Below are 19,068 nucleotides of genomic sequence, written 5' to 3' on the forward strand. Positions count from 1 at the left end.
GGTGTCATGAGAGAGAAATCATATCCTTAGAGAAGAGACAAGAAGTCTAAGAGGTAACAAGATCAGACAATAAGATATCTGTTTTTTTCTAAATTAAAGGGCATAGCCCTTGAACTTTGAACTGTTCAAACTCCACAACTCCTTATCTGGATACAGATGGCACTCTCCTTTGCAGACAGCCCAAAATTGCTCCCCATTGTTGCACTGATGGAATGAGCGAATCCTTCAAGGTTGACCATCACTCCCATGTTGCTGTTAGGGTATACAGTGTTTTGCTGGTTCTGCGCATCTCACTCAGCATCAGTTCATGCAAATCCCTCCAGGCTTCCCTGAATTCCCATCCCTCCTGGTTTCTAATAGAATAGTGTTCCATGACATACATATACCACAGTTTGCTAAGCCATTCCCCAATTGAAGGACATTTACTTGATTTCCAATTCTTTGCCACCACAAACAGGGCTGCTATAAATATTTTTGTACAAGTAATGTTTTTATCCTTTTTCATCATCTCTTCAGGGTGTAGACCCAGTAGTGGTATTACTGGGTCAAAGGGTATGCACATTTTTGTTGCCCTTTGGGCATAGTTCCAAATAGCTCTCCAGAAGTGTTGGATGAGTTCACAGCTCCACCAACAGTGTAAGTGTCCCTGATTTCCCACAACCCTCCCAACAATGATCATTATCCTTCCTGGTCATATTGGCCAATCTGAGAGCTTTAATTTGCATTTCTCTAATAATTAATGATTTAGAGCATTTTTTCAATATGGCTACCAATTGCTTTGATCTCCTCATCTGTAAATTGCCTTTGCATCCAAATTTCTTTTCCAGAGATGTATGACAAATGGGTTGGTCACGTCATACAGATTAACCAACAAATAGTTTGCATAAGTTGTATTTTTATCATTTCTTTAGAAAGAAAGGCCCTAGGGGTAGCTAGGTGGTGCAGTGAATAAAGCACTGGCCCTGGAATCAGTAGTACCTGAGTTCAAATTCAGCCTCAGAGAATTAATAAATACCTAGCTGTGTGGCCTTGGGCAAGTCACTTAACCCCATTGCCTTGCAAAAAAACCTAAAAACAAAAAACAAAAAACAAAAACAAAAACAAAACAAAGAAAGGCAGGCCCTTAAAGGGATATCAAATAAAATAACAAGAGTACAATTATTTAAGGGCATGGTCAAGAGTTAAACAGGATAGGCAAACATGGAAGAGTTGTAATGAGCCTCATTGGAGAAAATGTACAGATAAATGAAATAACAGATCTCTCAAAATACTTACAAAGAGAGGTGAGGATTCCGTATTCTGTACTGGTCACACTATATCTGGAATATCATGTTTAGTAATAATACCATACCTTATTTATAGCAAATTTGACTGAAAAAAAAAGCTCATTTTTTTCAAATATATAGAGACCTGAGCCAAATTTATTAAAAATAGGAGCCATTCCCCAAGGATACGAACAGGTGATTTTCAGAGGAAGAAATTAAAGCTATCAATAGTTATATGAAAAAATACTCTAAAATATTTCACTGTTGTGCAGTTGTTCAACTTTTCATAACCCTGTATACTAAAGCATGCCAATGTTGTGCATGGGATTTTTCTGGCAAGAATACTAGAATGATTTGCTATATCCTTCTCTACTGTATTAAGGCAAACAGAGATTAAGTGACTTGCCCAGGGTCACACTAGCTAGTAAGTGTCTGAGGTCAGATCTTCCTGACCCCAGTCCCATTATTCTATATTCTGAACCACTTAGTATCTCTATTAATATCAGAAAAAAGAAATTAAAACACCACCTCAGACCAACCAGGTTGGCTAAAATTATAGAAAATGAAAATGACAAATGCAGGAAGGGAAAATAGTACTCTAATGCACTATGAGTGAAGCTGTGAACTGGTCCAACCATTCTGGAAAATAATTTGGAACTTTTAGGCTATAAAACTATACATATCCTTTGGAGCAGAAATACTGCTAATAGATTTATAGCCCAAGGAGATCAAAGGAAAGGAAAAGGACATATATATGTACAAAATTATTTACTGCAGGTCTTTTTGTGGTAGCAAAGATTTGGAAACTGAAGAGATGCCCATCAACAAGAGAAAGCCTAGAGAGTTATGGCATATGGATTACATTGTAAAAAATAATGAGGGGATGGTTTCAGAAAAATCTGGGAGGACTTATATGAACTGATGCAAAGTGAAGTAAGCAAAACAATCTACAAAGTAACAGCAATACTGCAAAGATAATCAGTGTGAAACACTTGGTAATTCCAAAGAATAAAATAAACCCACCAAAACTCCAGAGGACTAGCAATGTACAGTACTATCCACCTTCAAAGAGAGAACTGAAGACTCAGATCATAAATTGAAATTTTTTTTCCATTATTTTTTCCTGAAACACGGCTAATACAGAAAAGTGTTTTATGACTTCAAATGGACAAGGGGTACTGTATTTGGTGCCTTCATAATGGCTGAGGGAGAAATGAAGAGAGGGGCAGAATTTAAATTGGAAAAGAAAACAAAGGCAAAAGAAGGAAAAGAAGTATTATATTTTATGAGATATTTAACAAAACTATGTTTAGAGAGGGTGGAGGCAAGATGGCGGCAGGAGAAGAGTCTCTCTTTAGGTGCTCTCCCCAAAATATTTCAAGAACCTTAAAATTATAATTCTAACTAAATTTTTGGGAGACAGAACCCAAAGAAAGATCCAGTGAGGCAATTCTCCAGCCCAACGTAACCTGAAAAATAGTGGGAACGCTCTTGTTCCATGGGGTTGGAAGGGTGGCAGCACACCAAAGGGAAGGAACTTCAGTCTTTCAGGAACAGCTCCAGGGAATCTGGGTCCCTGGGAGCACTGGCTCCTGGCAGCAGAAGCAGTTTCCTGACCTGCCACCCCAGGGAGCACCAAGACCAACTTGGAAGGTCAGCAGGGAGACCTCTGCCAGAGCAAGCACAAAGCACAGGCCAGCATGGCCCTCCTCAACATGGCTGTGGCCCTCAGCAGCCCAGATCCCAGGAGATGGAAGCAGGCCTGTGGAGCTGCACAGCTCCCTGAGAACTCAGCAGACGCAGGGCAAGGGAGTGGAGGGAGACTGCCAAGGTCTGTCTTCTGTCCCTGGAACAGGATTCTGGGGCCTTGACCACATTCAGGCCCTGGTCGCAGTCTGGGGCCCCAGAGGGGTGCGCTTGTGGCCATCCAACAGACCAGGAGAGCAGTCAGAACCTCACACACCGAGGTCCTTACGGGGGTGTCCCAATAATACTCAAAAGCTCAGGAAAGCCCCCCAAAGCCAGGCACAGGCTGGGGGGAATGAGTAAACAGAAGAAACAAAGGAGCATGACCATAGACAAATACTTTGGTCCCATGGAAGATCAAAATAAACAATCTGAAGATGAGAAAGTCCAAGCTTCTGCATCTAAAGTCTCCAAGAAATATAGAAGTTTGGCTCAGGCTATGACAGAGCTCATAAAAGATTTTGAAAATCAAGTAGAGGAGGTAGGAGAAAAATTGGGAAAAGAAATGAGAGATGCTGGAAAAACATGAAAATGAAGTCAGCAGCTTAGTCAAGGAGATCCAAAAAAATGCTGAAGAAAATAACATTAAAAACCAGTTTAGATCAAATGGATAAAACAGTTCAAAAAGTTATTGAGGAGAAGGATACTTTAAAAAGCAAAACTGGCCAGATGGAAAAGGGAGATAAGAAAGCTCTCTGAGGAAAACAAATCTTTCAGATGTAGAATGGAGTTAAAGGAAGCTGATGACTTTGTGAAAAATCAAGACACAATAATTCAACACCAAAAGAATGAAAAACTAGAAGAAAATGTGAAATATCTCACTGAAATGAACAACTGCTCTGGAAAACAGATTCAGGAAAGATAATTTAAAAATTATTGGGATACGTGAAAGTCATGATCAGGAAAAGAGCCTTGACTTCATTTTTAAAGAATTTCTATAGGAAAACTTCCCTGATATCCTAGAAGCAGGGAGCAAAATAGAAATTGAGAGAATCCATCCATCTCCCCTGGAAAGAGATAAAAAAAAAAAACCCAACCACCACAGGAATATTATAGCCAAGTTCCAGAACTTCCAAGTCAAAGAGAAAATATTACAAGTAGCCAGAAGGACACAGTTCAAAAATCATGGAGCTGCATTCAGGATCACACAGGACTTAGCTGCAACTACATTAAATGCTTGTAGGGCTTGGAATATAATATTCCAGAAGGCAAAAGAGCTTGAAATGCAACTGAGAATCAACTACCCAGTAAAACTGAACATCCTCTTCCAGGGGAAAAGATGGACTTTTTTTAAAAAAAGATTTTTCAAGGCAATGGGGTTAAGTGGCTTGCCCAAGGCCACACGGCTAGGTAATTATTAAGTGTCTGAGGCTGGATTTGAACTCAGGTACTCCTGACTCCAAGGCTGGTGCTCTATCCACTGCACCATCCAGCCACCCCAAAGATGGACTTTCAATGGAACAGTTGTTCCTGTTGGAAACAACCAGAGATAAAGAGAAAGTTTGACCTTCAAGTACAGGACTCAAGTGAAGCATAGAGAGGATGGATGAGAAGGGTAAATTAATGATGATGAACTGTGCATATTCCTGCATGGAAAGAGGATACTTGATAATACTCATATGAACCTTCTCATTTAATAGAACAGGTAGAAGGAGCATTTTCAGATGAGGCACAAGAGAGAGCTGAATTTGAAGATATAATATATTGTAAAAATGGAGTCAATGGCTAAAAAGGAAATGTACTGGGAGTAAGAAACGGGAGAGGTAGAATAGGCTAAGATATTTCATGTAAAAGATATTTCATGCAACTTTTGCAATGGTATAGAAGGGGGGAAGGTGAGGGGGAATGAAGGAGCCTTCATTCTCATCAGAAATAGCTCAGAGAGGAAACAGCATAATACACATTCAATAGACATTTAGAAGAAAAAGGAGAGAAGGGGGACAGGGGAGGGGAGGGGTGATCTGGGTAATAAAGGAGAGGGCAGAGCATAGGAGAGGATAGTCAGATATAACACATTTTCTTTTTTACTTTGTGTAAGGTGTTGGGATTGGGTGGCCTGTCCAGGACCATGGGGTCTCTGGGGTGGGATGTGGCTTTGGGGCCTCTTGGCCCCAAGGCCGGTGCTCTGTCCACTGTGCCATCTGGCTGCCCCACAGCACATTTTTGAAGAGGGACAGAGCAAAAGGAGAGAGAAAATATAATAGATGGTAGTGGGGAGGAATGGATGGAGGGAATTACAATCAGCAACAGCAACTGTGGAAAAATATGGAAGTAACTTCTCTGATGGACTCATAAAAACAGGAATATTTTACTAATATGTAAATAAAGAAAATTTTAAATTTTTTTAAAATGGGACAGAAATAAAAGATATGAAAGTCATTGATATAATCATGACAGTTGAAGGTGTGAAGCTAGATGCAGAGAGAAAAAAAGACATCTGGCCTTGGGAAATGCCTACTTTTAGATAGGAGAAAGGGGAATTAACAAAAGAAAAAAAAGAGAACTGAGAGTGCCAAAGAAACTTAGGGAGGAGAGTTTTAAGAAAGAGGGTGTGGCCAATCTTGCCTCATAATTACTGGATAAACACCATTGGGATTGTTTATTAATGGATTTTGTCGACCTTGGAGACAGAATTTTCAGTATGTTAATGAGAACAGAATTCATGTTGCCCAAAAATAGAAAGTGAGCAAATGAAGAATAAGGGGAAGTCATGACTATAAACTATTCTTTCGAGAAATTTGATGGTAAAGGAGACAATAGCAACTTTCTAGTATTTAAGGGGAAGGTAGATAGATATTTTTAAATAACATGTATCCATTTTCACCATTATTTTCCCTTTCATGTTCGAGGGAGCATACAAGTTCACCCTCTAGAACACAATAGAAAATAAATGTCTACCTTTCTCATTTACATAGTAGAGTAAAAAAGACCGGAGTTAAAATCTTGACTGAAACATATGCTAACCATACGACCCTAAATGGTTACGAAAATAATAGCAAAAAAACCCAACAAAAAAAGTATGATGTTTCTAAGAGATACTGATCAACATGGATAAATGTGTGGAATTCATTATATGAAGAATGGCTAAATAAAGCATTGATAATTAATTTCAAGAAAAAATAATTTGCAATTGACTAGAATGTGGAAAATGAAAGAGATATTCTGGACACTATATTTCCAGAGGACTAGGGTTAAAGTTACATATTGTCTAGTTTGGATGCACCATAAAGAAATGTTTTCTGGCAATTTTAACTGTGCACAAGACAAACAATACACATACAATGACAAAACTGTCATTCTGGGAAGGCTGTTAAGCTTTCTTTCTCCTCAGAAAATGGCAATTAAACTGTTACTCTCCAAGATTCCATCATCTCTTGGATACTGAAGCTGGTAGCAAATGTAAACAGAAAGAAGGATAAACCAAATTAATTATACTGCATAAGCTTGGCCAAGAAGAGTTGAGAAAATATACCTCCTCTTCACATCTTTGCAGAGGTGGTTACCTATATGTGTGGAATATTGTGTATGCTGGCAGACAAGGTCTAAGTTTTGGCTGGTTTTATCAGGCTCATTTTCTTATTCCTTCTCTTTTATAAAGAAATGTTCAACACAGGGAAATGAAATAAAAAATATGTTTAATAAAACAATGGGATACTCTATTAAGTAATGAACTCAATAAAAGTTATTATATCAGTAGAGGCAAGGTGAACATCTGTTAGGGAAGTGATGATGATGATGATGATGATATCTGTCTTTCATTTTTGAAAAAGACTACGACATCAGGGAAATGATGTCATAACATGCATGTGAATTAGATTGGGGGGGGGGGCTGTGCTAAGTCACCAATCTCACTTTCTCCTTTGGAGCCATCTGTGTCTAGTAGACAGATATGAATCAGAATGACCAGAAATAGCCCTGGATGCAGAGCAATCAGGGTGACTTGCCCAAGGTCATATAGCTAATAAGTGTATGAGGCCAGATTTGAGTTCAGGTGCTCCTGACTTCAGGACCAGTGCCCTACTCGCCATCCAGCTGCTCTCATTAGGGAGGTATGGAAGTTTGAACTAGATGATGTTTCAGTTTACTTCTAAATTCTATAATTCTAGGTAGAGTAACAACTTACTTAGCATTAGGCACATTTTAGAGAGTTCAGAAAAATAAGGATTATAATATGAAGATATTATTTTCATTAAGTACTACTCAAAAGTAAATGCTGAATCAGTAATTTGTTTTCCATTCCCAAGCTTACCTATTACATAAATCATGTTCCAATTATCCATATTTTCTGTCCCTTCCTGGTTCATCTCAATCCTTTTGAGGTGTTAACTTCCACAAAACAAAAGAATAGGAAAGACAATAGAAAGAAAATTAGAGCTATCCCAAGAAAGTATATACAAAAATGGGCCTGATAAAAGACAAAATGAGATTTAAAAGAAGCAGAAGAGATTAAGAGGTGGCAAGAATGCACAAAAGAACTATATAAGAAATATCTTTAACACCACCAGTAACCAAAATGGGACAGTTACTGCCCTAGTACCAGACAGGTCAAGTGGACCTTAGAAACTATATTTAACAATAAGGGCTAGTAGAAATGATGGAATTCTACCTGAGCTTTTTAAAACCCTAAAAGCTGCTAAAAGTGCCATACTCAATACGCCAGCAAATCTGGAAAACAGTGGCCACTGGATTGGAAAAGATCGTTTAATGTCCCAATCCTAAAGTAGGGCAATACTAAGGGAATGTTCAAATTACTGAACAACTGCACTCATTTCATATGCCAGTAAAGTTATGCTTAAGATTCTATAAGTAAGGCTTCAGCAATGTGTGAACCAAGAATTATCAGAAGAGCAAGCTGAGTTTTAAAAAGGCAGAGGAACTTGAGACCAAATTGCCATCATTCACTGGATTATGGAGAAAGCAATGAATTCCAGAAAAATATTTATTTCTGCTTCACTGACTAAAGCTTTTGACAGTGTGGACCACATCAAAATGTGGCAAGTCCTGAAGATCATCTCACTTGTCTCTTGAGAAACCTGTACAGGGGCCAAGAAGTACCTGTTAGAATTGGACATGGAACAACCAAATGGTTTAAGATTGCTCAAGGAATGGGGCAGTTAGGTGGTGCAGTGGATAGAGCAACAGCTTTGGAGTGAGTTGAAATCCAGTCTCAGACAATTAATAATTGCCTAGCTGTGTGACCTTGGGCAAGTCACTTAACCCCACTGCCTTCAATAAGTAAAAAAAATTTTTTAACACCCCCCCCCATAAATTTTTTATAAAAAGATTGTACAAGGCATACAATAAGGCTGTAAATTGTCACCTTAATTTATTTGCAGAATACATCTTGTGAAATTGCAGGCTCTATGAATCAAAAACTAGAATTAAGGATGCTTGGAGAAATAGCAATAATATCAGATAAACAGATGATACCACTTTCCACTTTTGATGGCAGAGAGAGAGAATTAGGAGGCTACTTGATAAGGGTAAAAGAGGAAAGTATAAAAGCTGACTTTAACATAAAAAAAAAAAAAAAACGAAGAAGCTGGCAAATGATCCCTTCACTTTCTGGTGAATGAGGGAAAAGAAATGAAAGTAAGATCAGAATTTATATTCTTGGGCTCAAAGATCACGGCAAACATCAACTCTAGCCAAGAAATTAAAAGATGCTTGCTCCTTAGAAGGAAAGTTATGGCAAAGATGGAAACAGACTAAGAAGCAGAGACATCACTTTGTCAACAAAGGTTCATATAGTTATAGCTATGGTTTTTCCAATAGTGATGAAAGGCTGTGAAAGTTGAACTATAAAGAAAGTTGAGCACTGCCAAATTCATGCTTTCAGATTTTGGTGCTAGAAAAAAATTTTTGAGACTTCTATGGAAAGCAAGGAAGTCAATAATTAAAGAAATTGATTCAGGCTAATCCTGTAAAAATCAATACTAAAACTAAAGATTAAATAGGGTAGACACATAATGAGAAGCCAGGACTCACTGGAAAAGACTGAAGGCAAAAGGAAAAAGGGGATGGGAGAAGATGAGAAGGATAGGGTAATTAATGGAAACAATGAACATGAACCTGGACAGAACTCTAGAGAAAATAAAGATGAGAAGGGCCTGGTACACTGTGATCCATGGGGTCGTAGAGAGTTGAACAAGACTGAAAAAACAACAACAAAACTCTCCAACTCTCATTCAACAAGTTCTTTAATTGGCTGCTTAAAAGTAAGAACAGGAGTGGCTAGGTGGCGCAGTGGATAGAGCACTGGCCCTGGAGTCAGGAAGACCTGAGTTCAAATGTGGCCTCAGACACTTAATGATTACCTAGCTGTGCGGCCTTGAGCAAGCCACTTTAACACCATTGCCTTGTAAAAAAAAAAAGTAAGAACAGTTCAGGCTCCTATCTTTTCAAGCAATCATTCTGTCTCCTTTTCTAAGGTAGGATGTCTCCAAGACTGTTGTTTCTTTACTCTTTCTCTCTACAACCTCTTCCACTCTAGGATTGAATGTCTTATTTCTATCTATGATCTCTTTTCAGAGCTCCAGATCTTCATCTCTAGCTGCCTAAAGGATACCTCTAACACTGTGGAGGAGTTCAAATGATACGGGTCATGATGGATTTCTGTGTCCTTTAAATATTTTTGGATAACCAAGCTTATCACCAAAGATATGAGAAAATGTGATATCCCAGTACCTTCCTCCCTCTTTTACAAAGGCATAAGACAGTGGTATAGAACACTTTGAAGATAAAATTGGATTTTGAAACACTATTTCATGAGTCAGCATACTGCATACCCCTATTTGAGGGAATCCACCTAGTAATTTCTTGGAATTGTTCTTTTCCAGTGCTTTTATTTCCTTTCTAATCCAGATAAGATTTATTCTCCCCACCATCACCAAGTAGCAAGATAAGGTCTGGTTTAACTCCGAATGACTATAACTCTATAACCTACTTGACTAAATAACTTTTTAAGATGATTGCAAGTATATACCTCATTTAAAGTCTCACTAAAAAATTCTTAAGAATTTTCGTAGGCTATGCTCTACATATAATACTAAAAGGCTTTACATACTGTTATGATAAAAGTTGATTGGTTCAGCCCAAGAACTTTTGCTGATTATTCTTAGGAAAAACTTTATGAAAATCTGGTCATTCATCTATCTAATCACTCTATCCCTTAAAGCCTGATGAAAGGGGCTCTTAATTTATGTAATAAGGTCAAAGCGGCATGATAATGGTGGCCAGACTAAGATATACTACTCCCCATGCCTCTTACTAGAAGTAGACTGTCACTATTACAAAGATCCAAGGGGCCAAGGGGCCAAAGGTGACAAAAAGGTGGCACTTGTACTATCTGAGTATTTGGGTCAACAAATAGCCAATAATCTTGATCAAGCAAGTGATGAGCCTAAATTCAAGTTTGAAACTGGTGTAAATATATGACTTGATAGGCATAACCATCACTTTGTGACCTGACTGGTTGAGATACACACCTCAATTTAAGATGTCCAAAGTTGACTTATATCTCCCACAAAACTTGTCCTTTTTTTATTTTCTTATTTACTATTAATTGATTTAGAATTGCTATAGGGAAAACTTCCCAAATAATATCCAAAGTAGGATAAACTGCCTTGGAAAATAGTAGATATCTCACCTTGATTATCTTCAAATGAGGGCTGGATGTCCAATTGTGTGATGTTTTCATTTTCAGGTACAAGTTGAACTAGATGACTTTGAGGTTCTTATTCACTCACTCAGTTCAGAGGTCGTGACTCTGAGAAATGAGTTTTGCTCCAGATAGACATACTCAAACCTCAGGGTCATTTTCCAACTCTTACCTATCCCCAAGACCTCACTATAATCATATCAGTTCTCTAAAAGTCTCGAACATCCATTTGTTCCTTTCCAATGCTAACATTACCACCCTTGTCTTATTATCTGACACCTGAAATACCTGCAAGAATCTCTTCACCTCACCTCTCTTCCCACAATTCAATATTTATTAAAGCATCTACTCTGTGGAAAGACTTTGTAAGGCTTTCTATCCCATCTTATATTCAAGATTAATATTTTTGAAGTTTAATCTTACCACTCAGCTATACTACTCAAAAACCTTCTATGACTGTCACCACCACCATGACCACCACCACCACCACCACCACCACCGAAAATCAAACTTCTCAAGATCTTCAACAATCTGGCTTCAAACTACCTTTCCCTGATGGGATCTAGATGCTAAAAAGTTATTATAAGTAACTTTATTATAACAGTATAAATAATTATTATATATAATTATTATAAGTAACAGATGGTTGACTTTAAAGAGTAGAAGCTGTGGATGAGAGGTTTTATAAATTATTCTGTGTCTAGGCATCAGTATAACTTGGCACAATAATTATCTACTTACTACAGGGGGTGGCTAGGTGGCACAGTGGATAGAGCACTGGCCCTGAAGTCAGGAGTACCTGAGTTCAAACCCGGCCTCAGACACTTAATAATTACCTAGCTGTGTGGCCCTGGGCAAGCCACTTAACCCCATTGCCTTGCAAAAAAAAAACCAAAACAAAAAACCTAAACAAAATAATAATTATCTACTACATCCTTGACCACCAGACTCAGATAACCATGTTCCTGAACAAGAATCTTGAGAATAGCACTCTCTCTCCAGTCATCTTTGAAAGAAATCAATGCACACCTTCCTCTTCATCACCACAAGCAATGCCAACTGCCACCAATCAGAAGATAAGAAGAAGGATCTTGGAAGACAGAGCGCAACTCAGATCACAGGTCCTGCTTCTAGGTTAGTCCTCATGGTCATTAAAAGGGATGAGCACTGTAAAGGGGATAGCCATCTCCAACAACCATGACACACAAGGCAGGTAAGTTGGACTAGCTGAAGAGAATCGGGGTAACATGTACTAGGCATTTCAAACCACCAACACATCTTTGAATGACATTTTCCTTCAGACCCTGATAGAGATAGCCCAAGACCATGAATTCAAGAGACCTGAGAATGACAATGCTTCCAGTGTGTAATACTCTCAGCCATTATCCTGGGATATAACCTCTGAGGATGCAACTTGCAAGTGCTGCCACCACATCTATTGAAATCCCAGGAAAAAAAAATTCATTTCACTGGTTCTGCCAAACAGTTCAATATAAGAATTGATAATATTTTAGCCGTGGAAATGGCATTTAAAAAGAAGCAATGGAATAGCTAGGTAGCATAACGGAAAGAGCACCAGCCCCAGTGTCAGGAAGACCTGAGTTCAGACACTTGATACATAATAGCTGTGCCACCTTGGGCAAGTCATTTAACTCCACTGCTTCCCTCCTCCCAAAAAGAAGCAGGAGTATTAACATTGTTTTTTCACTACTCTAAGGACAATGGGACCTTTCTGTCTGCCATGTAACTGAAAACTTCCCTATGTTTTCTCCCTTATTACAATGTGATCTCTTTGAAAACAAGAATTTCTTAATTTTCTTTCTGTATCTCAGTATTTACCCAGGCTTTGCATGTAAGTACTTAACTAATGTTTTAATCATTCATTCATGTAAATTTTACCCAGAATAGATGAGGCATGGGTTCATCTGATTAAATATTCAGTTTGAAAATGCTCAAATAGATCACCAATTTCAAACAATGAGAATATAAGAAATTTATACATCTTAAATATTATGTTAGATATAACTTAATCTTTGATGATTCAGAAGGCACTTCATACTACTTCAGAGTCATCATAAAGGAAAATTCCACTGGCCCTAGAGTCAAGAGGATGGGAGCTTGAATTTGGCCTGAGACAACTGACACTTACTAGGTATGTGACTTTAGGAAAGTCACTTAAACTCTAACTGCCTCTCCTCCAGAGCATCTCCAGTCATCCTGATTCATATCTGTCACTGGAGTCAGATATCTCTGGAGGAGAAAGTGAGGCTGGTGACAGCTCAGCACACCCTCATTAAAATCCAATTCAAATGTTTCTCATGGCATCACCTTACTGATGTCATAGTCTTCTTTGGGAATGAAGACAAGCATCATCAAATAACAATTATATAGTAATATATTTCTATATATCCTGAAGATATCACTTAGGGAAGAAAATATATAAAAGCTTTTAAGAAGTTACTTTAATTTTTTTAGCTTTCCAAAGGTTTATATTTTCAGAGAAAAACAATTCCCCATATATGTTCCATTTAGTCACTACACTAACATAAAGTATTAATAAAAATAGCTAAATATAATGTACAGATAAATTATATCATGTTTCTGAGAAAAAGAACTGATATTATATGTTGCATTAGACATCACATTAAAATACATAATTAAAAATAACTAAATATGTGTTATATTTTCTACATTTCATTGAATTTTTCCATATATAGTATTTCTCTGCCAAATAAAACTATAAACTTTATTACCCACAGTTTATCAGTTGTAACTCTCTTAACCATAACTTGTACTCTCTTGTACCTTTATTTACAGTTGTTCAAGATGTTATGCAAGAGGAAATAAAAGTATCCCAAAAGTCCACATCTGGGATTACTTCCCCATCAAACAAGTTTTTCAAGTTTCAAAGTGAGATAATATCCAACTTCATATTTAAAAGCAAAAAGCTGTGCTTTTTCATAAAGTTACCATAAGATCTTATGCAGTTAGGTGGTGCAATAGATAGAGCACTGACTCTGGAGTCAGGAGGACCTGAGTTCAAATCTGATCTCAGACACTTAATACTTGCTTCTCTGTATGATACTTAATCCCACTGCCTTGCAAAAAAAATTTAAAAAAGGATCTTAAGAAGTTGAAAGAAAATATAAATCTATTGAATTCCAGAAATAATTTACTTTAGAAAAGAGATCCAGAGTAAAATGATTTGAACCCAATCCCTCTGGAGCCAAATCCAGTAAGTCTTTCATTACACTACACTGTCTTAACAACATAGGGGAAGAAGACCCCAAAACACCCCTACTGCATTCAGATCTGAATTCAGGGCTATGAATGACTTACTGGTTGTAGGACTGTGGAAGAGTGTTTCAATTCTTTGAACCTCAGTTTTTTGATTTGTCTTATGTGCCCAATAGTCCTCATAATATCTACTTAACCTAGTAAATGAAAGTTTTTATTAATCTTAAGGCAACACAGAAATGCCAGTACTCATATATTCATTTAATGAGTGAGAAAAAGGAATTTTCTAGAAGTCATTTTTATTATCTAGATCTTTTAAACTTCCTCTCAGATTACAATGAGAGCTATTAAAATAGTTTTCACATTATTAAATTGTTAAAAATGTTAAGTTTAATAAATTCTAAATATTGAAAAATAATCTGAAGTATGTGCACACATATTTGTATATTTAAGTTATATTAATTACACAGTTAAATATTCACACACATTATATAAAATTATATATCTATAAATAAATATATACCTATGTGGGGGCAAGCTAGGTGGCACCGTAGATAGGTCACTAACCTTGGAGTAAGGAGGACAGGAAATCAAGCCTCAGATGCTTTCTAGCTGTATGACCTTGGGCAAGTTACTTAACCCTGACTGCCTCACAGTCAGGGCTATCTCCTGATTCATATCTGACCACTAGAGACAGATGGCTCTGGAGAAGGAAGTGAGGCTTATGACTTATCCCAGCTCCCTTCACTCAACTCCAATTCATGCACTTGTCATGACACCGCCTCCCTGATGTCATGATCTCTTTTGAGACTGAAAGACAAACATCAATAACACTCTTTTCTGCTCTAAAATTCAGTATATTACTTAAAGAAGTATAAAGAAATCTCTTTGGAAATGTTTATTAATGTGAACTACTCTGACTTTAACTTGAAACCCCAGTAAAACTGTAATCAGCATTTGGTGGTTCAATGAATAGAGTACTGGTCCTGGTATCAGGTCACTAGTTGCATGACCTTAAACAAGTGACCTAACCCTGATTGCCTGGCATCCAAGGCCTTCTCTCCAGTAGTCCTGATTCATATCTGGCCACCAAACCCAGATGGGTCTGGAGGAAAAAGTGAGAGTACTAATCCAGTTCACTTGCTTGTCAGGGCATCAACCTCCCTGACCATGATATCATGGTCTTCTCTGAAAAACAACTCACACTATATACAATTCATTCCATAAACAAGCAACTAGTGACCTCATGGTTCTCAAAAGGCTCTCAAAAGCCATCCCTATATCTTCAAAGTCCTACCCCTACCCAAGTCTACATTCTCTCAAGTGACATGCTTCAAAATGTAGTTTCCCTCTTCTCAACACCTTTCTCCTTTTCATATCAAACTGCCTAATCTCTAGGATACACACTATGCTCAAAGGGTCATAAAATTAATCCACCAATATCTGTACAAAGTCTGTATCTCAAAGAGATAACACACACACACACACACACACACACACACACACACACACACAAATATTCAAAGGAGTTCTATTTGTGCTTATCAACTGGAGAATGACTGTTATGGAATATGAATATAATAGAATATTGATGTTGCTCTATAAGAAATAATGAACAAGCAAATTTCAGAAAAACCTGGGAAGACTTACATGAACTGATGCTAAGTGAAGTTACAGAACCAGAAGAACCTTGTATACCTTAACAGCAACATTGTGATGATCAACTATGACAGACTTAGCTCTTCTCAGCACACAATGATCAAAGACAATTCTAAAACACCCAATGGAAAATGTCAGCTACATCAGGATAAAGAACTATGGAATCAGAATGCAAATCAAAGAATTCTATTTTCATTTTTTAAATTTGTTTTTTTTTTGCTTTTTCACTCTGGTTTTTCTCTTTTTGTTCTAATTCTTCTTTCACAATGTGACTAATATGGAAATATGTATAATGTGATTGTACATGTATAACCTGTATTAGATTACAGGGGTAGAGGGAGGGAAGGTAGGAGGAAGAAAACTTTTTTAAAATGAATGTTGAAAATTATATACTTGGAAAAAATAACAATTAAAAAAAATAGATGGCTTATGAATTTTAGCACCTGGATATATTATTGTTGTTATTCAGTCATTTTAATCATGTACAACTCTTCAGAACCCCAGTTGGAGTTTTCATGGCAGAGATGCTGAGGTGGTTTGCCATTTCCTTCTCCAGCTCATTTTATAGATGAGGAAACTGAGGAAAACAGGATTAAATGACTTATCCAGGGTCACATTCTACTTTTTTTTTGTTTTGTTAGACAATGGGGTTAAGTGACTTGCCCAAGGTCAGAAATCTACTAAGTATCAAGTGTGTGAGGCTGAATTTGAATTCAGATCCTCTTGACTCCAGGGCTGGTGCACTATCTACTGTGCCACCAAGCAGCTCCAGGGTCACAAATGTAAATAGTAAAATGATTTTTTTTTTATAAAAGAAGTCCTAGGGGGCGGGCTAGGTGGCACAGTGGATAGAGCACCAGCCCTGGAGTCAGGAGTACCTGAGTTCAAATTTAGCCTCAGACACTTAATAATTAGCTAGCTGTGTGACCTTGGGCAAAGCCACTTAACCCCATTGCCTTGCAAAAACTAAAAAGAAGTCCTCTAAGTATTCCTGACTGTTTGCCTCTTATCAAATTCTTCCTATACTTCATCACACATTAACATCACTCATCCAATTAACTAGAATATTTCATGTCAGATGATAGATAAAATATATATACAGCAGAAATAAAAATAAAGTTACTGTTACTGAATAATCTAATTTCCCAGCTCTACAAATAATGATTCTCGAATTGCAGGGACTTTCTGGTTTAAAAAGCTTGTCCAAAATATAATGATGACATGCAATGATCAAATACAATTGCAGAGTACCAATGATGAAGCACACTCCCCTTCTACTAACACAGAAGTGATGAACTGTGGCTGTAGAATAATAAGATACATTCTTTGACATGGCTAATGTGTGAATTTGCCTTGCTTAACTATGCATACTTGTTATAAGGGTTTCTTTCATATAAGGGTTTCTTTCATATATTTATTTTTTCAGTCTGGAGTAGGTAATAGAGAGTGGATAATAGATATAGTAACCAAATTTTTTTTAAAAAAAGACAGAAAAAAGAAAGGAACAATCATTTGAGTGCTTCTAAATGCATAGAAGAGAACTGAAACAAGTAAGACAGATCTGAAAGTGTCCTACTTCATATATAGAAATGTTCATTTTATTTGGCATTTCAGCTTGGATTTTTTAAAAAATTTTAAAAACTGTAAAACCAAATACAAAATCAGGATATATTATATCTGGTTAATTTGGCAATATAATAAAGAAAAGGAATTAGAAGGCATGAGGGCAGTTTTTTGCTTCTTTTTGTATCCCCCCCATTTTGTATAGTGCCTAGGTGCTTAATAAATGCTTTCTGAGTAAATGATTCAACTGTAGAAACTCATTAATCACAGTATAGTTGTAGGGACTGTTAGCAATGTGGGAGAGGGGACAAAAGGGGATAAATTGTGGCTGGAGCCATTGTCTCAGCTCTGGATCATGGAAAGTAAGACACTTATCTTGGCTAACACTGGTAAGACTTAAGATGCAGGAAGCATGTGTGGAAAGAAGAAAGGAAGCAAGGAGAGGGTTGACAAGATTTTCTTTTTCAACATTTGGTCCCTAGTTTCAAATACTACCCTTCAAAGAGGTCTGAAGCCTTGGCATCACCTTTCCTCCATCAAAATGCAAAATCTATAAAAGGTCAGGCAACTGAAAATACAATGCGGATTTTTAGTGGTGACAATTAGAAGTAAAGCAGATGGATTTTCTACCTTGAAGTAACTTCTGTCCCAAAAGTTTAAGGTCATTTGTCCAAGAACAGTCTTCACAATTTAAATTTTGTTTTAAAAAAAAAGTATACTTCAGTGTGAAATGTCTAGCAGGAAATAAAATAAGACTCCCAACCCTTAATGCTGTAAAACATTACATCAACATATATTATTAATAGTCTGCTTTGATTTTAAGATTTCTTTCAGATTCATTCAGTACTTGTCCTTACTCTATGAGGCTTGATTTACTGAAGTATGAATAAAGTAGAAGCTTTTATACAACTTACCCATATGATACTTTAGCTCCACTATTGTTTCTCCTTCTCTGTTGGCTTCTGTAACTTCACAAGTGTAATTCCCAGGGACAGCATCATTCTTGTTCATTACCAAAGAAGCATTTCCTTCTGGGAGATGAGATCCAAGTGATGCGCTTTTAAAATCATCACTTGCATAGTGCTTACTTTGATTTCCATCAAATGTAAAAATGTCTTTTCCTTTGAATTTCCATTTTACATACATGGTTTTGATTTCTTTTTTCTCTAGATTATTAACAATGCAGGGAAGTAAAACAGTTTCATTGCAAATAGTTTTTTCTACAAATTTGGTTGCATTAAACGTCAGCTGTGCAGAACCTAGAAAAGAAAAAAAGCAACTATTTTATTTAACTTCTAGAATTGTGCAGTGTATAATACTATATGCAAGGAATGCTTATGATTGTTTTAATTGTTGACAAAACTAAGCAATGAGATAATGCAGCATGAGGCAAGACAAGCATAAACCAATTATTTTTTTAATGGCAGCACCACTGTTGATATTTCAAAGCATCAGTTTTTCCATATTCTCTCCCAGTGACAGAAAATATATATCATAATACATTTGGGATTGGGTGGCAGTCATGGAAGAGAATCAACTATTGTGCTAGGTCATGCACATTTAATATATGACTTTGAAAGCCATGGAGCAATGTGTGCTGCTGCCTGCTGATGACACATAAGTGTCATGTCCTCACTATGAACAAATTCTGAACAGAAAAGCAGGGCAAGTATTATATTCAGTCTCAACTTCTATACACTTTCTCTAAATAGAACCTGCTAAACTGACACAAAGTTTATCTCTACCCTTATGTTACATTTCCAGGAAAGTGGCTGATCCTACTTTAATATACAAAATAAATCGGATGAATCACATCACATCTTTCCACTAGGTTGGAAAGTCTTAGAATGCTAACAAGAAAAACTGATTCTATGTGGCTGTTTTTCACACTGCTAAATACAGACTTCAGTAGACATTTTGTATGCAAAGGGTTATATA

General features: G+C 37.0%; 1 protein-coding gene across 4 annotated transcripts in view; it reads right to left on the minus strand.

The window, feature by feature from the left end:
• CD47 (CD47 molecule) overlaps nucleotides 1-19,068 on the minus strand; it is an 85,759-nt gene that overhangs the window by 58,119 nt on the left and 8,572 nt on the right. For all 4 annotated transcript variants that reach the window (XM_074214435.1, XM_074214434.1, XM_074214433.1 and 1 more), the window contains exon 2: nucleotides 18,045-18,389. In XM_074214435.1, the coding sequence (XP_074070536.1) occupies nucleotides 18,045-18,389 (345 nt within the window). The remainder of the gene's footprint in view (nucleotides 1-18,044; nucleotides 18,390-19,068) is intronic.

The sequence above is a fragment of the Macrotis lagotis genome, chromosome 1, assembly GCF_037893015.1.
Source record: "Macrotis lagotis isolate mMagLag1 chromosome 1, bilby.v1.9.chrom.fasta, whole genome shotgun sequence".
Taxonomy (NCBI): domain Eukaryota; kingdom Metazoa; phylum Chordata; class Mammalia; order Peramelemorphia; family Peramelidae; genus Macrotis; species Macrotis lagotis.